This window comes from Schistocerca piceifrons, chromosome 11 (assembly GCF_021461385.2).
Source record: "Schistocerca piceifrons isolate TAMUIC-IGC-003096 chromosome 11, iqSchPice1.1, whole genome shotgun sequence".
NCBI classification, from domain to species: Eukaryota; Metazoa; Arthropoda; class Insecta; order Orthoptera; family Acrididae; genus Schistocerca; species Schistocerca piceifrons.
Window position 1 is genome coordinate 119,137,309 of NC_060148.1, and position 23,751 is coordinate 119,161,059.

Genomic DNA, 23,751 nt, shown 5'->3' on the forward strand with positions numbered 1-23,751 from the left:
TTATAAAAAAATAGGAGACCTTACTTTTGGGATTACCCTTGTATATTGAAAATGGGCAAAAATCATTGAGATTCTCAATTACCAGGACGTGTGAACTACATATTATTACGTGATCAAGTTTGCGCAGATGGCTTAGTGCCCAAGTCCTACTCCCACTTACTCAATTTTTCCAAAACATATGACCTTTTGCCTTTGAGTCGATTATACGAAATGGTGTTTTGTTCAATTTTGCTTTTACAAAACATTAAAATTTTTTCATGGTTTTTTGCTCTGAGTACCACTTGGGTCATTATGACCCCAGTCTAAATCTCTCTTTGTTTCTTAAATGTAATGTTTATGAAAATAGAATGATGACTGTTATATTGAACAGCTGTAATACCTCCATTGCATTGCGTGAAAATTACTTCGGGAGGGTGGTTAGGACCCAAATGGGACTCAGTGAAATAAAAAGATCTTGCAATAGGAGGGTTAGCACACAACTTCAAACGTTTACAAAAGTTTTTCTTGGTGACACTCACTACACAATGATGATAGGAAAAAAAGTTTATTGCTTACAGCATTTTTGCTGTTCATACAGTTAGATTTAAGCATCAGGAATGATGTTTTAATTTATAACTTTTTCACTGCTAACAGGCAGTATCACAGTATACCATTGAATTTCCTGTGGAATTGTATTATTGTACGGGACGAAGCTCAGGAGACATTGTATCATAAATGTTGAGATGCATGAAAAACTAACTTTTGTTTAAATCAGAGCACAAATCTGCAAGACTATACTCACTGGTGTTAGATAATGAGAGCACTTGGCAACATCCAAAAACCTTTGAACATGGTTTCAAACTTTTTCGAAATGTTTTCTCGCTTACGTGCTTAATGTCCAATCATTAAGTAAATGCTGAGCTGTCAACAGGTTCACACAGAAGAGGAAGAAAACGAAGATTACTATATAAAAGGTGTAAAACAAAGCATAGGACTATAGGTAGAGACATGCTGAAAGAGATGCATTTGGCTGTCAAGAGTGTAATGCATAAACCCTTCAATGACTACCATAGCAGAATATTGTCAAATGATCTTTTACAAGCCCCAAAGAAATTCTGGTCATATGTCGAGGCTGTCAGTGGCGCCAGAGTTAAGTGTCCGGTCCCTAGCGGACGAGATAAGAATTAAAATTGAGGGTAACAAAGCAAAAGCTGAAAAGCCCAATTCTGTTTTCAATGTTCCTTTACAAAGGAAAACCTGGGAGAACTGCCCAAATTTAATCCTTATACCACTGTAAAGATGAGTGAAATAAGTGTTAGTGTTACTCGTGTTGAGAAACGGCCGAAATCATACAAAACTCCATGGCTGATGGAATCCCAATCAGATTCTATACTGAATTCGCAGCTGAGTTAGTCCATCTTCTAACTATTATCTACTATAGATCCCTCGAACAGGGAAAAACCTGTGCACTAGTTGGAAGAAAGCACAGGTAACACCTGTTTACAAGAAGGGTAGAAGTAGTGATCCATAAAACTGTCATCCAATCCTAGACACCCATTTGTTGTAGAATTTTAGAACATATTCTGAGCTCAAACATAATGAGGTATCTTGAACAGAATGACTTCCTCAATGCCAACCAGCACGGATTTCGAAAACGTCAATTGTGTGAAAGGCAGTTTGCACTTCTCTCGCATGACATACTGAAAGCTTTTGATCGAGGCAGTAAGGTAGATGCAGTATTTCTCGATTTCCCAAAAGCATTTGACTCAGTATCTCACCTATTCTTACTATCAAAAATGCAATCGTATGTGGTGTCGAGTGAAATTTGTGACTGGATTGAGGATTTTTTGGTAGAGAGGATGCTGCGTGTTATCTTGGACAGAGAGTCATCATCATTTCGGTTGTGCTCCAGTGAAGTGTTTTGGGACCCTTGCTATTCATTAATGACTCTGAGTACAATATTAATAGTAACTCAGACTGTTTGCAGATGATGCAGTTATCTATAACAAAGCATTGTCTGAAAGAAGTTGCGTAAATATTCAGTCAGATCTGTTAAGATTTCAGTGTGGTGCAGAGATTGACAACTTCCTCTAAATGTTAAGAAATGCAAAATTTTGCTCTTCATGAAAAAATATAGTATACTACGACTATAATTTCAATGACTCAAATGGAATTAGCCAGCTCATACAAATATCTGGGTGTAACACTCTGTAGGGATATGAAATGGAATGATCACATAGGTTCAGTCACTGGTAAAGCAGATGGTAGACTTCAGTTTGCCGGCCACTGTGGACGAGCGGTTTTAGGCACTTCAGTTCGGAACTGCGCTGCTGCTACGGTCGGAGGTTCGAATCCTGCCTCGGGCATGGATGTGTGTGATGTCCTTAGGTTAGTTAGGTTTAATTAGTTCTAAGTTCCAGGGGACTGATGACCTCAGATGTTAAGTCCTATAGTGCTTAGAGCCATTTGAACCATTTTTAGACTTTATTGGTAAAATACTGGAGAAGTGCAATCAGCCTACAAAGAAGATTGCTTACAAGTCAGTGGTGTGACTTTGTTTGATCCATTGGGCTGTGTCACAGAGATGCTGAAGGAACTGGACTGGAAGACTCTTAAAGATAAACGTAAACTATCCTGAGGAAGTTGTGTAACAAAATTACAAATATTGGCTTCAAATGATGACTAGAGGAATGTACTACAATCTACTACGTAACTGTAATAACTGGTACAATAGGTCGTGCTCACTGCTATTCACTTCATGGTTGTTTGCAGAGTATAGATGTTGATTTAGAAGTGTGCACATGCGCCCCCCCCCCCCCCCCCCCCCGGACACACACACACACACACCTTTTCCTGTGCAATGTGCCAACTAGACACACAGTGCTGAGAGTGCATTTCAGCATGGGGAATAGGATGTGATGGAGATTGTTGTGGGTCTGACCATATGTATAAACAAATCCGTGGTACTGCCATGGGTACTCCATTTGGGTATTGGTCCTTGCAAGACTGGTTATAAGTGGAATTCTGCACAGAAGGTCATTAAGCAATTCTTATATAAGCAACATAAACAGTGTTATCAGGAAACAGTGCGACAAACTCGGCACAATATTCGTTGACCCCAACAAATTTTTAAGTGACAAATGCTTGGGAAATGGTGGCGTCCATTTGAACAGACTAGGCTCAACGAATTTCAGTAAAATGGTTACAGACATCTGTAAAATCATTAAGAACAAGGGAAACTGATACCACGTGAAGGGGGTGAAAATTCAAAAGTGAAAATTGAAAATAAAAAATATCTTCCAGGAAGAAATTCCAATATAAATACAAGTACTAAAGATAGTAAGTTTCAGAACTTGTGTTTAACTCCAAACCTGATAGTATTTCATCAAAATGTACAATCGTTATCCAACAAAGTAAATGAATTTCAAATTTTGTTAGAAAACACCTCTGTATTATGTTTCACTGAACATTGGCTTGACAAAGAGAAACTTCATATGCTATGCATTCCAAATTTTTTATTGGGTAGATATTTTTGTCAGAAACTGTGTAAAAATTGTTTTAGTTGCATTTATGTTAAAAATAGCATAAATTTTAAATGTATGCTGTATGTAGAAAAATTATCCATAGAGAAAGATATTGAGGTAAATGGAATTGAAGTCACGGACAAAAAAATTGCTATAATTTGTCTATACAGGGCGCCAACTGGCAATATTAACATCATGTTAAAGAACCTTGAAAATATCTTACACAAGACTACACAAAAAAATAGAAAACTAATTATATGTGGGGATTTCAACATTGACTTTGCAAGTGAGTCCAATTAAAAAACTGCTTTACTGAACCTCTTAGCAACTTTCAATTTAAAGGCTACTATAGAAACGCCAACACACATCACAAAAGCCTCAGCCACAATCCTTGATCAAATATTTACAAATGTGCCCTTGAAACATACAACACAAACCCACTATACAGGCTCTGGGGACCACACAGCCCAAGAAATTAGTATAAAATTAGGAAAACTGTTTAGTTCAACTGACTGTCTAACTACTACATCTAGGAAGTATGATGACCAGAATATACAACATTTCCTTAACTATCTGTGTAAAGAAACTTGGGAAGACATCTATGAATGTAGAAGTACAAATGATAAGTTCAACAAATTCCTAAATAGTTTTGGCTATTTTTTTGAACTTTGCTTTCCACTCCATAAAAAGACAGTCACAAAAATTGATCTGAAAATAAAATGGGTCACAACAGGGATACAAATATCTGTGAAGAAAAAGAGGTTACTTCATGAAATATCTAGACAGCACACCACATCCCCAGAATTTGATTCCTATTTTAAGAATTACAAAAGGATTTTAACTAAATCATAAAAGAAGCAAAACGAATGGCAAATAGTTCCTTCATAGCAAATGCACAAAATAAAATGAAAGCCATATGGGGCATTGTAAGGCATGAAACAGGAGTAAAACAGAGAGAATACCATAATATCAAACTGAACGAAAACACTTCTGTAATATCTGATCCCCAGCAGATTGCAAATAATTTAAACTCATATTTCTCTGAGGCAGCTGAGATACTGGTGAAGCAAAACTTTCAATATGCTGTCACTGCAAATCAGATTAAAATTATCCCTAGTAACAAGTCTCTCTTCCTATACCCAACAGATGAACAGGAAATGCTAAAAACAATAGGGGAGCTAAAATCAAAATTTTCCTCTGGCACTGACAACATACCAGACCATATCATTAAAAAATGCGCACCCATAGTAGTTAGGCCCATGGTAGACATATGCAATAGTTCACTTTCGCAGGGAATCTTCCAAGAAAGGTTAAAAATATCTAAAGTGAAACCATTGTACAAAAAGGGTGAAAAAAAAGATATAACAAATTATAGGCCAGTCTCTCTACTATCTGTTTTTTTTCTAAAATAATTGAAAAAACCTTTTATAAAAGACTCGTAGATTTCATTGGAAAAAATAAACTTTTCTCAGCTACACAGCATGGTTTCTGAAAATGTAAATCCACTGAGACAGCTATTACCAATTTCTTAAATGAAGCTTTAAATGCATTAGATAAAAAAGAACACATAGCAGCAATATTCCTAGATCTTTCAAAAGCATTTGACATCATTAACCATGGTCTGTTGCTTAGAAAGCTAGAAAATGTTGGTGTCAGAGGCCCAGCCTATGAGTGGTTAAAGTCATATCTACAAAACAGACACCAAATAGTTGAAGTCTTGTACAAAGAAGGAAAAAATTTAACTTCCTATCAATCAGAAAAACAGTGTGTTAAATACGGTGTGCCGCAGGGTTCCGTACTAGGACCAATCTTGTTCTTGCTGTTTGTAAATGACCTGGAACCATCCAGCCCTAACTATAAGTACATTAAATATGCCGATGATACACATATACTTATCAAAGGAAAGACCCCAGAAGAGCTCCAAAATGAAATAAAAAAGAGCACTTCACATGTATCAGAATGGTTTGCAATGAACAACTTAATAATAAACACACGTAAAACAAACACTATGCATCTACACACAGCGCAGAATAAACAGCCTTTAACTGCAACCATAGAACTGTTAGGCAAAAGACTTGAAATTGTAAATAGCACCAAATTTTTGGGAGTTTGGATCCAAGATGACCTAAGATGACAGAAACACACACAACACGTATGTAGTAAATTAAATACCATTTGTTTTAGTATAAAAATTCTTGATGGATGCACATCAATGCAAGCCATAAAAAAATGTGTACTATGCCCAAGCAGAACCTCTTCTCAAATATGGTTTAACTTGCTAGGGAAATTCACCACCCAGCAAAAGCTGTTTTATTGCACAAAAAAGAATTATAAGAGTCATGGAAGGCTCAGCACCTCGATCTTCATGCAAATCCTCATTTAAAAAGCTTCATATTCTTCCATTACCATGCCTATATATCATAGAAACAATAATATTTATAAGGAAAATCGTAGATGAAAATAGCAAGATTGCTCCAAAAAACCAAAATATCCATTCATACAACACAAGGAATAATCAAGATTTACATATGCAGTTTTCACATACATCGCTAAAACAAAAAGTACCCTTGCAAGCAGGAAAAAAACTGTATAATAAACTACCTAAAAAAATTAAGGCAATAACTGGCATGCATAAATTCAAAACTGCAGTGAATGACTGCTTGCTACAGAATTGCTACTATAGTGTTGATGAATTTATATCTAGCTACAGTGTAAATACGTGAAGAATTTAAATAGTTTATACAATTAAGCCCAAAATAAGAAATGTGTACATGTAGAGTTATCTGTGTATTATATGTGGTCTATTACATATATGAGTGTGTCTGTATTATCAAGGCCGAAAGTATGAAATGTGTGCATGTAAAACTTTTGTGTATTTGTGAAATGTTATTCCCATATTTTAGATTTATACTGTTGTATACTGAAAACCATACAACAGTATTTCTGTTAAACTTCATTGCAAATTATTTGACTTGTCCTGTATCATTTTGTACCCCTGTACAGGTATGATTCACAGGACCAATAAATATACAATACAATACAATACAAGAATTTGCATATTTCTTTAACTAAGAATAAAAGAGCAATCTGTGGTTGTATCATTTTTAGATTTAGAGAAAGCTTTCGACAGGGTTGACTGGAACACACCTTTTGAAATTCTGAAGGTATCAGGGATAAAATACAGGGGGCAAAATATTATCTACAGCTTGATCAGAAACCAGACTGTTGTTATAGGAGTTGAAGGACGTGGAAGGGAAGCAGTCGTTGATAAGGGAGTGAGGGGGTGTCATAAAGTATCCCTGGTGTTATTCAGTCTGTATGTTCGGCAAGCAGCAAGGGAAACCGAGAAGAGATCTGAAAAATGAATTAAAGTTCAGAGACAATAAATAATATCTTGAAGGTTTGCTGATGACATTGTAGTTCTTTCAAAGATGGTAAAGGATTTGTAAGATCAGTTGTATGGAATGGATTGTAACTTGTGAAGAGGTTATTAGATAAATATCAATAAAAGTAAAACAAGGATAATTGAGTGTAGAGACATGTGATGGTTTAGGAATTAGATTAGGAACTGAGATGTTAATAGTAGTTGATGAGTTGAATCTTTGGTCGGCAGGACAACTGATGATGGCCAAAGTAGAGCTAGGGTATAAAATGCAGAGTGGCAGAAGCAAGAAAAGCTTTTCTGAAAAAAAGATATATTAGGTTGGTGCATAAGTTTCACAGCATTTTTGGTTTGCTTGTTGGTGTTCTGGTTGCTACGTGCTTATTTATCCATTGTTATTTTTTATTTGTAGTTCACTTGTGTCATTTGAGTTCACATATTGTTATTTTGAGATAGTGAGTGCAGCTGTGGATGCTAGGAAATGGAGTGACAAGTGGAGAAATTGAATTATTTATGACATATTCGTTCGAGTTCTGCAGAAGTGTGCTGGAGCCTGAGCAGCCAGAAACATTTGTGCAATGTGTGCAGATAAGGTCATTTGACAGGGCACGACAAGAATTCGGTATCCATTGCATCCAAATGAGGCCACCAATACTCTCTTATCGTCGTACCGTATCAATCTCCATTGACTATCACAGCTTGCCATGTCTCGTGTTCGAAAAAGTAAGGGCCAGCGGCACTGCCTGACCAAAAGCCATACCAAACTGTTGATCGTTGCAGAAGCATTTCCCTTTCTTGGATCGTGCAAGGATTTTCTGGCAGTTCTGCTTATTAACAAAACCATTTAAGTGCAAGTGTGCGTCATCACTAAAGACAATTTTGTTTGCAAAGCTGTCATCCTTTCAGAACCCAGTCAACAAACTGTCGTCTCTTGTGGTGATCCGTTGCTTTTGGCTGCTGCATCGACTGAATTTTATAGGAGTGGTAATGGAGGTCATAGTGGAGAATAATTTAAGCGCAATAGTTCGAAATTGATTTCGTGGGGCCAACAGCCACACTGTCACAAACTACCACAATGTTCTCCTCACTTCGACCAGTACGACAATGCCGAGGACTTTTCTGGTTTATTGTTGAACCCATCTCGAAGAACTTTCTTACAAGCCTGCAAACCTTATTATGTGCTAGAGTCGTGCAAAGTCATCTGAAAGTTGCTGTATAACTTTCTCCTATGTGATAAAACATTTTCATGATTAGCACACATTGCGCACACATGAACTGCTCTGTCGTGAGACATGAAATGCGAGAAATTCAAACTGAGGCAACAGTTGGAATGTTCCTGGAAATAGAAACAAATCAAAACAATGTCACCAACTGACAAACAAAAATTTACCAACCATTCTAAAACGAGGCTCTTTTTGAACCACCTGTTATAAGTTTGTGTTAGGGAGACCCTTGTGAAGTATTTGTCTGGAATGTAGCCTTCTGTGGCAGTGAAATGAAATGTGGACAATAAGCATTTCAGGCAAGAAGAGAATAGAAGCTTTTGAAATGTTGTGCTACAGAAGAATGCTGAAGATCAGATAGGTAGGTTGAGCAGCTAAGGGGTAGGTAGCAAACTGAATTCGGTAAAAATAAAGAATATTGAAACTGAGTGAGGAAATAAATGATTGTTTATGTTCGTTCTGTCTTAGAGTACAGATACATATAGACCAATTAGACACCAGGTGCTGCCATATGGAGGCCTGAAATCAATGCCTTAGTCATGTGATGTGTGGAATAAAACCCATTATAACCCCTGTCATTACACTTTACAGAATAATGTTGAAAATTAGGTAGACTGATAAAGTAAGGAATTCTCTTCATAGAATCAGTGAAGAAAAGAACACGTGGAAAATACTGAGAAGAAGAGGGGCAGGATGATAGGACATGTTTTAAGACATCACAGAATAACATCCACAGTACTAGAGGGAACCGTAGAGGAAGGCAGAGATTGGAATACACCCAGGAAATGATTGAGGGAGTAGGTTGTAAGCATTACTCTGAGATCAATAGCTTGTCGCAGGAGAGGAATTTGTTGTGGGTCACATCAACACAGCCAGCAGACTGATTACTCAAAATAACAATTAGAGACTGGTTTTCTCAAAGTGTCCCATAGCTGAATGGTCAGTGTAGATGGCTGCCATACAGAGAAACCAGGTTACTCTTTGAAGTTCTGAAAGCACCAGGCAAAAATAAGGGGAACGGAACATTATTGGCTACTTGTACCGAGACTGGATGGCAGTTACAGAGAGTTGAAGGATGTGAAAGAGAGGGAGTCATTGAAAAGGCAGTGAGTCACGGTTGTTATCTGTATCCGATGTTGTTCAGTTTGTACACTGAACAAGTAGCAAATGAAACCAAGCAAAAATTTGGAAAGGTAATTAAAATTCAGGGAGAAGAAATAAAAGCTTTGTGGTTTGCAAATGACACTGTAATTTCGCAAGAGGTGGCAATGGACTTACAAAATAAATTGAAATGAATATGTAATACCTTGTAAAAAAATTATAGGATACACATAACAAAACTAAAACAAGGGTAATAGAATCTTACTGAAATAAATGAAGTGATCTGAGGAAATTAGCTGGTTTTTGGTTGTTAAACAGTTGTCAGCTACAAAGCTAGGAAGTCTTTTCTGAAGGCATTTGTGTGGAGTGTAGCCTAATATGGAAGAGAAATGTAGAAAATAAACAGTTCAGATAAGAAGAGAACAGAGGCCTTCGAAATGTGGTGTTACAGAAGAATGCTGAAGATTAGAGGGGTAGATTGAAAACTAATGAGGAGATACTGAATCGAATCGCAGAAAAACAAAATTCATCCCACAGCTTACCTAAAAGAAGGGAATGGTCGATAGGACACATCTTGAAGCATCAAGCAATCATCAATTTGTTAAAGGTGGGAAGTTTGGGGCACTGAAAATCATAGAGGAAAGCTGAGAGATGAAGTAGATTCAGAAGGATGTAGGCTGCAGGAGTTATCCAGATATGAAGAGGCTTGCAGAGAACAGGGTAGCCTGGAGAGCTGCATCAAACCAGTCTCTCGACTTAAGACCGCAATAACATCATCCCTAGAAATTTTTATGAACATCATGAAAGCATCCTATAGGTGTAGGCCAACTGATATTTCAGGCTAAGGACAGAAGACTGGGAAAGTGGACAGGCCAAGGCCAACTGAGGTAATAGCAAAAAGTTATCGTCCCTTCCTTTTCATGTAATTTCTTATATTTCGTGCACACACATTCCTTTGCCAACTTAATGCTGAATGTCGTCATGAACAGAGATGCTCTATACATGTTTCAGGTTCATGGTGGCAGTGGAGACGAATGTGACACTCTTTTTCCATCCCTGCTCTGACCTGAAACTTGGCCCAGACTATGGGGCTGGCAACGATTGTTTCTGTGGCACTTCAGTAAGTTCTGACACTTTTTTTTGTGGGTCACACAATATTATTATTATTATTATTATTATTATTATTATTAGCAAATTCATCTAATAAATGGAAAACATTAAGAAAATAACTCGGTCAACTTTTCTTTGCGTTCTTGTTGTTGTGGGTCGTTCCATATCGACAGAACCTTGGCATGCAACCCACCGCCTGGATGAAATTTGGTACACACGATTTGTTTACGTATACAGTGACTGGTTTAAAATTTCAGGATTGTATCTTAAGCCATTCCAGAGCTAGAGCTAAAAAAATTCATCCACGGCTGTCACAGATTCAATAAGTGATTTTAAATTTATTTAATTTATCCTAAAATTGAAGTTGGAAGGATTTGAAATTTTCCATACTTCTGTAAAATTTGCTGCAAAATTCAAATATTGTATCAGATTTGTTGTAATCATACTATGAAGGGTCATTTGAGCCTTAAAAATATAGATTTTTTTTTTAAATGTTCACAACTTATATTACAAATTATTGGGTACAGACGGCAGCTACAGTGCCTCAGTATTATTGCTAGTATCATTGGAAATAGAAGAAAATTTCCTTTGAAACAGACTTTAAAAAATGACAGCTAGGTCTGTGATAGAACTAAATGTGAGACATTAAAAAAATAACACTTCATCACAGAAAACATTCCAAATTTCCCTCCCTGGTGTCACCACTGGCAATGTGTCTTTCAGAATGGATGCCATGAGAAGTTGTAGCTAATTTGATTAGTGCACAATCTGAACATTACATTTTAATTACACTGGTAAATTACAACAGAATATTTATAAAGCAGCATAATTAATTTACTCTTGTTCATTTCACAGGAGAAATAGACTCCTGTTGTAAAATTTAACTCACTTGGAGGAGTATGGCAAATAGACCTGTAGATTGCACAAGTTACCCACCTTACAGCATTGGTACTTTCCTGGAAGCAGAGTGCCATGAGGCTTTCATGCACTTGTTGTAAGCAACATTGCAGCTACCACATTCACTGATGTACAGAAAAAACTGCTGCTTTGGCAAAAAGGAATTCAGCAACATGGTGATTTAAGTAATGTTTGCAGTTACCATAAAATTGAGTACCTGGATTGGTTTCAAAATTATGCAGTTGTGCATTGTTGTGATCCATTTAAAAGGCACAAAAAAATTAAGGATGAAACTTTACTGGCAGATTAAAACTGTGTGCCGCAACGAGACTCGAACTCGGGACCTTTGCCTTTCACGGGCAAGTGCTCTACCATCTGAGATACCCAAGCACAACTCGTGCCCCGTCCTCACAGCTTTACTTCCACCAGTAGCTCATCTCCTACCCTCTGCAAGGTTTGCAGAAGAGCTTCTGTGAAGTTTGGAAGGTAGGAGACGAGGTACTGGTGGAGGTGGAGGCAAAGCTGTGAGGACGGGGCGTGAGTCGCGCTTGGGTATCTCAGATGGTAGAGCACTTGCCCGTGAAAGGCAAAGGCCCGAGTTCAAGTCTCGGTCAGGCATACAGTTTTAATGTGCCAGGAAAGTTTTATAACAGCGCGCACTCCGCTGCAGAATGAAAATCTCATTCTGGCAATTAAGTATGATTTGTGAGTTGTTTCACTTGATCTTTCTGAGCAGTTCCGTGAGGTATTACATGTTAGGCTCACTGTTATTCCAGGGTAGTAGTTGAGTTCAACATGCCGTAAGCAAATCTTAAGTGAAATTTCAGGTGCAGACTAAAAGAACGCAAACAAAGGCACCAGTCAGCATAGTAACAGTGAAGAAAAGAATATATCCAATGAAGACTGGGCAGAAGGAAAAGCAGCATAGGATGCAAAGAATTGGATAAACTTACTAAAAGTTTAACAGATATAGATGGTTCAACTGATGAAAATGCATACTCGGAACTTCACACCAAAAAGTAAGTTATGAGAAATGTAAAATAAAGGCAGTTAGGCAAACTCTATCAAAGAAAGTGGTTCATATGCTTCATGTTCAAGATGAAGAATTACGCAAAGACAGTAGTTCCGAATGTGATAGTATAGCAACTAGACACGAGAAAAGCAAAAGACTATGATTTAGATAGACTGGTTGAATCAATGAAAAAAAAAAAAAATACCAGCTGTAAATAAGTGGGAAAAGATTCGTGTTCTTATCTTTCCTCCTCCATCATGGACAAGAGCAAAAATTCAAAGAACTTTTCGTGTATCGCAAAGAGTGGTACGTGAGGCTAGGGACATTCGTAATACAAAAGGAATCTGTTCAAGAACTTTTGGTCTATTGCAAAGAGTGGTATGTGAAGCTAGGGACGTTCGTAATACAAAAAGAATCCGGTCACTGCCGGAATCAAAGCAAGGAAGAAAGTTAGCTGATGAAACTGTATTACCTTTAAGGAATTTTTATAAAGTTGATGAGTACAGTCAAAACATTTAATACTTCGTAATTTAGAGGAGTTGTATACATGCACTATTTAAGCAAATTCATTTTAACATTAAACTAGAATTTTCAAAATTTTCTCAAATGCATTCTAAATGGAGTGCATTTGCTGGTTCATCAGGAACGCATGCTATTTGTGTATGCACCATATACCAAAATGTTGACTTGCTTTTATGAGGCCTAAATTTAAATATGAAGGATGATGTAAATTCTTTCATAGATAAAATTGTTTGTAGTAAAGAAAACAGGGATTGCATGGTAATTAAGAATTTGTGATAAACACATTGAAAAGATTACATGAAAACAAAATTTCAACTTGAGGAAGACGATGAAATAAATTACCGGCAGTGGTATCATATGACAGAACTCAGCTTACTGATACGACCCTACCATTAAATGAATTTACTGATAAGTTAGTAACTAAACTAGAAACTTTAATTCCACACAGTTATACTGTAAACAAAAAATTCAAGCTGCATATTTGAAAGAGAGAGAAAATAATGTAAATGAAAATGAGGCATTTATACCAATGGATTTTGCTGAAAATTATGGTTTTGTGCTACAAGGTGCAGCACAAAGTTACTATTGGACTCATTTGTTGTGCACTATACATCCTGTTATTGTGTACTGCAAAAATCTTGGCACTGAGGAATGATGCCATTTATCATTATGTTACGTGCCTGAAGATTTAGATGATAATGTTGATTTGTCTGTAATATCCAGTCAAAAAGTGTAGAGCCAATGAAGTACCACTGTCCTGCTGTTAACAAAATATGGTATTATACAGATAGGTGCAGCACTCAACAAAAAAATTGCAAAAGTTTCGTTAAATCTGTGTCATCACGATGTTAGGTTATGCCCAAAGACAGGCTGTTCCAACCGAGCTCCAGGGAGCCGGAGCGTTCTGGAGCGCTCACTGCGGCAGCTCGGAGCCTGCGTGGAGGGGGGAAAGTGAACTCACTGCCCAGTGGCCGCATGCAGCCTCAACTGATGCAATAATCCATGTTCAATGACAGCTATGACTAACTGCGGGAGCCCTGTACCTCTATTGTAGGATACCTTTCTATTCATTGACAGGGATGGTCGTCCACAATGTCTTGTATGTCATAAAGTATTTAATTCTGCGAAGAGGTACAATATACTACGACATTACACACATCTTCACGCAGCGCACTACGATCAAGTAGAAGGCGTTGCACGCAGAGAACTGGTAGCCAGGCTTAAGAACGGCATACCAGGAGACGTAAGTTTAAAAACGGTTTTGTAATACGGAGGGTATCAAAACATGCAACATAGTTCGTGTTCTGTAATGCATTTATAATTTTCAGGTGAATGAGAGCGGAGAAAACACTACTGAATCTGCAATTTGAGCAAGCTACAGGGTCGTTCACATCATTGTGACGAGTGGCAAGCCATTTTCGGTGGGACCACTTGTAAAATCGTGCACGGTAGCAGTTGCAGAATGTTTCTTTCCAAGGGAGGTGCAGGCAATTGAAGGGGTTTGCCTGTCGAAGCAAACAGTGTCTCGTCGAATCCTGGACATGGCAGCGGATTTAGAGACACAGCTCAGGAAAAAGGGGGAGAGCTTTGTTGCATTTTCGCTAGCGCTTGACGAAAGCACCGACATATCGGACTGTGCTCAGCTTGCAGTCTTTGTGTGTGGTGTCGACATGGAGCTGCAAGTAACTGAAGAACTCTTGGATGTGGTACCACTCGGTCACACCGCAACACACCATGACATTTTTGAAGCTGTTTGTGAATAAGTGGACAATATGAATTTGCCGTGGGATAAGCTCCATTCTGTAGCGGCAGACGGTGCACCACAAATGATTGTGCGTCACCAAGGTTTTGTTTCTCATTTGAAAAATAAACTCGGGGACGAATTCGGGAAAGACATTTTGACTCTTCATTGTTTTATTCACCAAGAGGCACTGTGTGCTGAAACAGTAGAGCTAGGTGATGTAATGAAAGATGTCGTGAAGTGTGTGAATTTTGTGCGGTGTCACAGTACGAATCATCGCCAATTCAAAGGATTCCTGAAAGATATGGAAGCGGGGGTATGGGGGATATACCCTACCACAGTACAGTTCGTTGGCTGAGTCAGGGAAAAGTTCTTGATGTTTTCTTTGCCATTCGTGAGGAAGTATCCCTTTTTCTCTAAATGAAAGGTGAAGAAATGCGTTGTCTGAAAGATGTAAAATGGATATCAGACCTGGCGTTCCTAGCTGACATAACTGTGCATCTGAATAATTTAAATTTGTCATTGCAGGCAAAGGGCAACTAACAGTTGACATGCACGACCAGATCAAAGCATTCATGGAAAAGTTACGTGTATTTGAGAGGCAGATGAGTAATGGACATTTAACGTTCTTCAGTCGTCTTGCTTCTTTAAACCTGAAGGTACTACTTTCAGCAATTACTGAGCAAAGTTAAAGCAGCTCATCAAGTCGTTTGAAACATGATTCTGAGACGTTGCTAGTTTGGAAATGGATCTTAAGGTGTTCAGCACTCCTTTTTCAGTTTCCCCTAATGATTTTTCATCGTCACTTCAATTGGAGATTATCGATTTGCAAAATTCAACTTTGTTGAAAGAGAGGTACTACAACACGTCGGATTTGTCACAATGGTATCGTTCATTACAGCAAAAAACATTTCCCAAGCTTCACAACAATGCCGCTCAGATCATGTGCATGTTTGGATCTACGTTTTGATGTGAGCAGCTTTTCTGAGCAATGAAAACAGTTATAAAGTAAGGAACGATCCCTTCTTCAGGATGCAACAATGAAGGCCATCCTCCGCATTAACACTGTGAACACTTTGACGCCTGACATTTCCGATCTTGCAATGAAAAGAAAATTTCAAACTACAGAGGCCCAATAAATTTAGTATGCAATTTCTTGTAAAACAGTTGTTTCTTATTTATTTCCTGAACATCGTATTTCCTGGTGTATCACTTCACCACGTCTTAGCAGCTAAGAGTACGAGATTGTCGATCTTGTAAGATGCAGCTGGCACATCAAAACGCCTGCCTCAGCCAGCCGTGCTACATGCTGGCGTGCTGGCCCACTTGAATGGTCACAGCGAGCGACACGGCTCCCTGGAGCAGGGAGCCCTCCACGGCTCACAACGGAGCCGACGAGCTGGAACAGCCTGCCCTAAGATACATACTATTTATTGCCTCCACAAACCGGAATATACTTCATGGGATTTTGGGATCACTGCCTTGCACTCTTTCTTTGCAACAGGCCATTGAAAATCATCTTGTGCTGATATTCGCAGGGGTGGGGGGAGGGTGGGGGGCGTGAAACAGATGGAAATAAAGGCCAATTTACAGTGCCCATATAAGGAGCAAATTTCTGATCATAAAAAGATGTTTGAGTTTTGCAGAGAGATTTTTTCTAAAATCTATTTTTTTGTATTTACTCTACTGGCCATTAAAATTGCTACACCACGAAGATGACGTGCTACAGACGCGAAATTTCACCGACAGAAAGAAGATGCTGTGATATGCAAATGATTAGCTTTTCAGAGCATGACACAAAATTGGTGCCGGTGGCGACACCTACAACGTGCTTGCATGAGGAAATTTTCCAACCGATTTCTTATACACAAACAGCAGTTGACTGGTGTTGCCTGGTGAAACGTTGTTGTGATGCCTCGTGTAAGGAGGAGAAATGTGTACCATCACATTTCCGACTTTGATAAAGGTCAGAATGCAGCCTATCGCGATTGCGGTTTATCGTATTGCGACATTGCTGCTTGCGTTGGTCGAGATCCAATGACTGTTAGCAGAATATGGAATCGGTTGGTTCAGGAGGGTAATATGGAACTCCGTACTGGATCTCAACAGCCTCGTATCACTAGCAGTCGACATGACAGGCATCTTATCCACACTTCTGTAACGGATCGTGCAGCCACGTCTCGATCCCTGAGTCAACAGATGGGGACATTTGCAAGACAACAACCATCTGCACGAACAGTTCGACGACATTTGCAGCAGCATGGACTATCAGCTCGGAGACCGTGGGTGCAGTTGCCCTTGACGCTGCATCACAGACAGGAGCGCCTGCGATGGTGTACTCGATGATGAACCTGGGTGCACGAATGGCAAAACGTCATTTTTTCGGATGAATCCAGGTTCTGTTTACAGCATCCTGATCGTCACACCCGTGTTTGGTGACATTGTGGTGAACACACATTGGAAGCGTGTATTCGTCATCGCCATACTGGCGCATCACCCGGCGTGATGGTATGGGGTGCCATCGGTTACACGTCTCGGTCACCTCTTGTTCACATTGATGGCACTTTGAACAGTGGACGTTACATTTCAGATGCGTTGTGACCCGTGGCTCTACCCTTCATTCGATCCCTGCGAAACCCTACATTTCAGCAGGATAATGCACAACCGCATGTTGCAGGTCCTGTACGGGCATTTCTGGACACAGAAAATGTTCGACTGCTGCCCTGGCCAGCACATTCTCCAGATCTCTCACTAATTGAAAACGTCTGGTCGATGGTGGCCACGCAACTGGCTCGTCACAATACGCCAGTCACTACTCTTGATGAACTGTGATATCGTGTTGAAGGTGCATGGGCAGCTGTAAATGTACACGCCATCCAAGCTCTGTTTGACTCAATGCCCAGGTGTATCAAAGCCGTTATTACGACCAGAGGTGGTCGCTCTGGGTACTGATTTCTCAGGATCTGTGCACCCAAATTGTGTGAAAATGTAATCACATGTCAGCTCTAGTATAATATATTTGTCCAATGAATACCCTTTTATAATCTGCATTTCTTCTTGATGTAGCATTTTTAATGGCCAGTAGTGTAGAAGTAAGAGTTTTACGAGAACTAATCTGCAACAGTGATTTACAAAATTGAAAACTGTGGCTGGCACCAGAAGTGTCCACCAGTTGATAAATTCATCAACCAATACTCTGGCTGCAAAAAGAGTTACCAGTGTTAGTAACTATGCTTTACAATTTAACTTTTCTGATGGGGAAACACATATTGCAGAACCCTTGAAAATAAATTCATTTGTTTACTGTAAACACGATTCTGATTGGTATATTGGTCACATTGAAATTATAAATTTTGATCAGGGAGATGCCAGAATTAGATTTCTGCACTCAGCAGGTCCAACAGTATTTTTTTATTGGCCAGATAGATATGATATTTGTCGGATCCCATTTAAAAATATATGTTACGTACCATAGTACAACCGACAACAGTGACGGGCAGGCAATACCAAATTTCAGTAGACAAAAATTGATAAATAGAAAAGGAGTAGTTTGTAGCTAATTTATTTTTAGCATAGTTTGTAGTCTAAATTATGGAAAGGGTAGTTGCTACTCACCATATAGCAGAGATGCTGAGTCACAGATAGGCGCAACTATAGTGTGACCTCAGCAGCCAGAGATTGCAGTCATGTGTGAGTTAGTTGCATTTGTGTGAATGAATGTGTGTGTGTTTTAATTCTATCTCTGATGAAGGTCTTTGATGTGTTGGCAAATGTGCCAACACCTTGTAGATAGAGGAGGCCGAAATGCACGCTATCTAACGCAGACGGGCGTGAATTCTGGAACAGGATAGGTAGTGAATTCTAATAAGAAAAGTATGCAGCTCCTTGAATACTTAACTTTTATTCCTTGTTGGTTTACAACGTTCTTGATGAGACATTTCATACGATAACTATCAAACTATGTAAGGCTAATGGCGCCTTGCTAGGTCATAGCCATGGACTTAGCTGAAGGCTATTCTAACTGTCTCTCGGCAAATGAGAGAAAGGCTTCGTCAGTGTAGTCGCTAGCAAAGTCGTCGTACAACTGGGGCGAGTGCTATTCCGTATCTCGAGACCTGCCTTGTGGTGGCGCTCGGTCTGCGATCACACAGTGGCGACACGCGGGTCCGACATGTACTAAATGGACCGCGGCCGATTTAAGCTACCACCTAGCAAGTGTGGTGTCTGGCGGTGACACCACAGTCTAGTTGGCCAAAAGCTCTTTATCTGGCAGTCTTTTTGTTGTGCCTATCTGCTATTCAGCATCTCTGCTGTATGGTGAGTAGCAACTATCCTATCCTTTTCATAATATTGTTACGCTTTATCCTGGATTTTCCATTGCTGTAGCCTAAATTGTATTTGTAGATAATTAGGTGAACAAATTTCTATTCCTGCACATGTAAATGTGGTTATTATTTTGGATAAATTTTTGTTTCTGTGTGTAAAAATGGAATAATTTGTTACTGTGCCCTAAATATTGTTTTTATGACCACTAGTGTAAATCTCCTCCTCAGGGAGTCACACCTAGTGATACGTGGCTGGCGACCATGGGGCCCCGAGCTGAGTCCTGGCATTGCTTCCACTTACTTATGCCAGGCTCCTCACTTTTATCTTTCCTATCTGGCCACCCTCGGCCAGCTCTTGTTCTTTTCTGACCCTGACGCTATTAGGTTTCGAGGGCTAGGGGTTTTTCATTTTCCAACCTATACTTCTCATCCAGCGTCTGACCCAGAGCGGGCAGCTGCAAAAGGCGTCTGTATCCCACGTTAGGGGCGGCCTCCAGAGCTGCGGAAGGCAACGGAATACCACCGCAGATTATCTTCCCTGCATAATGCAGTCTCCATTTTATGCACAAAAAATGGCTTCCTCTCATGTTAAATCAGTGTCCAGAGGTAAAATAGTCCCCCATTCGGATCTCCGGGGGGGGGGGGGGGGGGGGGGGGGGGGGGGGACAACTTGAAAGGAGGCAAAAAATCAAAACGAGAATTGGTACCTGGAATGTCAGAACTCTGCTACAAGCAGGAAAACTAGAAAACCTTAAATGAGAGATGGAAAAGAATCATATGGACCTTGTAGGAGTTGCTGAGGTAAGATGGAATGGACATGGAGAGTTGCAGTCAGATGAATATATATTCTACTACTCGGGAGGAGAAGTAAAAGGAATTAATGGAGTAGGAATGATTATGACAAAGGAATTGGCTAAATGTGTGGAATATGTAGACTATGCAAATGACTGGGTTATTGGTGTAAGGCTGAAAGGAGCACAAAAAGATTTACTGATTGTCCAGGTGTATATGCCAACTTCAGAACATGATGACCAAATTGTAGAGGAAACGTACAATGTAATAGAGAGAATAATGGACGAAAATAAAAAATGCTGCAAAATTGTAATGGGAGACTGGAACGCCATTGTGGGAGAAGGGAAAGAGGGAAACATAGTAGGCAGTCATGGTCTTGGAAAGAGAAATGACAGATGTAAGTGTAGGCTTCCACGGCCGTTGTCTTCTTCAATAAAATTCTTCAGGGTATCAGACCGCATCGTCATAATTTAAAATGTGCGTTTTAAATTATGACGATGCGGTCTGATACCCTGAAGAATTTTATTGACGAAATGACAGAGGTGAATGTTTAATTGACTTCTGCAGGGAAAGGCAGCTGATAGCAGCAAACACATGGTTTGAGAACCATAAGAGGAGGCTATACACTTGGAAATCACTCGGGGATAAATACAGAAACCAAATCGATTTTATACTGGTAGAAGAAAGATACAGGAATGGAATCAAGAAGGTGCACACATTACCAGGTGCAGATATTAACAGTGACCACAACTTACTTATGGCAGAACTAGAAATAAGAATGAAAAAACTGAAAAAGGCGACAATGGTGAAGAAGTGGGATCTAGAGAAGATAAGGTCCAACAAAGAACAAATTACAGAAAAGCTGTCTCGGGACTTTCTAAACACATTACGAGACAAAGAAGCACCTGACAATGCCAACGAGTACTGGAATATGTTGAAAGAAGGAATCATTAAAGCAGGACAGCAAAATGTAGGATATGTAAAAGGGAAAAGGTAAAAAAAACCATGGGTCACACAAGAAATGATTTCCAAGATGGAGGAGAGAAGAAAATTGAAAAACAAGAACACTGAAGATGCAAGAAAGATATACCGAAGGTTAAATAACGAACTGCGAAGAGAAACAGAGCAGGCTAGGAAAAAATGGCTAAAAGAGGACTGTGATGAAATTGAAGAACTGGACAGGAAGGGAAGATACGACTTACTATACAACAGAGTAGAGACTATGACATGGGAACAAAACAGAGCAGGAAGTGCTACTATGGAAATTTTGAGTAAAGACGAAGAGGTAGTGTACAAAGATCGTGTCGATGTCCTCCAGAGATGGGAAGAATATATAAAAGAGCTATATGACACAAATAGCGAACCAGAAACTCTGGAGCTTGACTCACACAACAGTGTAAGTGATGATGAGAAAGGACCGACCATCATAATGGAAGAAGTAAAGGCTGCCATTGCTGCAATGAAAAATGGCAAAGCAGTAGGTACAGATACAATACCGGGAGAAATACTAAAATGCTTGAACCACAATGGAATAAGAGAAATATTGAGATTATGTAATAAAATATATGACAGTGGTGAATGGCCTGAGGACTTTTTGACAACAGTAATGATTCCATTACCGAAAAAACAAGGAACCAAGAAATGCAGCGAGCACAGGACAATCAGCCTCATTTCACATGCAGCCAAAATGATGTTAAGAATAATTAATAAAAGTCTTGAAAAAGTAATAGAGGAGAATCTCGGCGAGGAGCAGTTTGGCTTTAGACGGAATACGTGCACCAGAGATGCAATAGGGCTCCTACGAATCTTGGGAGAAAGGTTTATTGAAAAAGGAAGAGACCTATATATGTGCTTCATCGATTTAGAAAAGGCATTTGACAATGTGGTTTGGGACAAGCTGGCGACTATTATGAGCGAAAAGAGAGTGGACTGGAAAACCAGAAGACTTATAAACTCATTATATCTTAATCAAAAAGTTTCAGTTATAGTGAGAGGAGAAAGTACAAACTGGATCAGACTAGGGAAAGGAGTAAGACAAGGATGCTGTTTATCACCTACTCTTTTCAACCTGTACTTGGAAAATATGATTGACCAATGCTCATTAGATGACAAAGGAGTAGAAATTGGAGGAAGAAGAGTAGAGTGCTTGAGATTTGCTGATGACATGGTCCTTCTAGCCACAGGGGAAAAAGAATTACAGGATTTGGTGGACACCATTGCAACTAACGGAAAAAAATATGGAATGAAAATTAACACAAATAAAAGAAAAGTATTGGCAATAGGAGGAAATAAGGAAATAAAAATTGTGCTGAATGGAGAAACACTAGAACAGGTGCAAAATTTTAAGTATCTTGGAAGCAGGATAGACACCGACTAGAAGTGCACCACAGAAATTAAAACAAGGATAGCAATGGCAAAAGAGGCGTTTTATAAGAAAAGGAGAATCTTCTGCAGCGGTCTGGACAGAGAACTCAGAAAGAGACTCATAAAATGTCTTGTATGGAGTGTTCTTCTATATGGCGCTGAAACATGGACTATGAGGAAAAAAGACAGAGAAAGGCTGGAGGCTTTTGAGATCTGGACATGGCGAAAGATGGAAAGAATAAGTTGGATGGACAGAGTAAAAAATGAAGAGGTACTGAGAAGAGTGGGAGAGAAAAGACAGTTACTAGATGTAATAAAGAGAAGAAAAAGAAATTGGATTGGGCATATATTAAGAAAGAATGACGGACTGATAAAAACAGTTTTGGAAGGTTATGTAGAAGGGAAAAGGAAGCGAGGAAGAAAGAGATTCCAGATACGGGATGACATGATGGACGGTACAACATACAGCAGCCTTAAGAAGGAAGCAATGGATCGCAGAAAATGGAGAGGCAAAGGACCTGCTAATATAGCAGATAACTGATGATGATGAGTGTAAATCTCATTTCCCCAAAGATTTTTTAAGTCTGTTTCAAAGAAACTTTCCTCTCTTTCCGACGATGCAAGCCAGAATACTGGGACACTGCAACTACCCGTCTGCACATAGTGATACGCAATTTAAGTTGTGGACATTTAAAAGAAAGGCTAAAATGACTTCATAAGGTGATTACAACAAATCTGATACAATATTTGAATTCTGCAGAAAATTTTACATAAATGCAGAAATTTTCAAATCTTAAGTTCTTTAATTTTAATGTAGATTAAATAAACTTAAAACTACGTATTGAATTTGTGACTGCTGTGAATAATGTTTTTTTAGTATTTTAGGCAGAAATCAGGCTCCTCTAGTTCTGGAATGGCTTAAGATACAACCCTAAAACTGTAAACCAGTCATTATATATGTGAACAAACCATTTGTACCCAGTAGGGGGCTCGTCGCTCTTTGGCAGGTTCTTGCTCGGCTACCACGAGACCCCAGCATCTTTTCACTTCCGTGCTGCGTGTCTGACCTCTTGCTGTTCTTTTTCCCCTTCCTTGAGGAACATGTCTGGGTTGCTTTTGGAAATGTATTCTGCATTTTTGGTAGTCGGTATCAGAATATTCTCCACTGTTCCTTTTTTCTTTCTTTGTTCACCTTCTCCTACCATTCCTCCACTCCAGTGTTTGATGTTCCTTTTTTTTTTTTTTCCTTCCTCTCTGTGCGCTCCTGAAGGCCGGCTCACGTATCTGATGTGTAACGGGTTACTGGGTAACGCGTAATTCCCAGCCCCGGGTTGACAGGTGCGGTTCACACGAACCCCATGATACGGGCCGGGCCCAGGGAGGAGTGATTGCCCGAGATTGTACCTTCCCAAATCGCCAATTGGTCCCTCTGTCACGTGTTTCGGTGGTGTGACCTGAGGTGAGAACAGTCACCTACCCCAATTGGAAGGAGTGCGCCGTTGAAGACGTTGGCAATCGTGAGGGATTTTCTCACACTTAGCCAATCATCTTCACAGTTAATGGCTACGAAATGTTAATGGAATGAGGCTAACGATTCAAAGGTCCTCCCACCTGCGTCGAGGTTCCTCATGGTTTCCTGTACTGAAGTCGGTCAGTCCTTCGCTGTGGTAAATCTGTTTATTATTCAGAAAGGAGTTGATGCAATTCCTGGCCCTGCGAAATTCTGCTCTCGTTTAGGCAGTGGCACTCTGATTTTGGAGAATACTTCTGATTCTCGAG

General features: G+C 39.4%; 1 protein-coding gene across 1 annotated transcript in view; it reads left to right on the plus strand.

Moving 5' to 3' along the window:
• LOC124720095 (cation-dependent mannose-6-phosphate receptor-like) overlaps positions 1 to 23,751 on the plus strand; it is a 129,970-nt gene that overhangs the window by 22,830 nt on the left and 83,389 nt on the right. Inside the window, exon 2 of the mRNA XM_047245384.1 lies at positions 10,221 to 10,329. Within this exon, the coding sequence (XP_047101340.1) occupies positions 10,221 to 10,329 (109 nt within the window). The remainder of the gene's footprint in view (positions 1 to 10,220; positions 10,330 to 23,751) is intronic.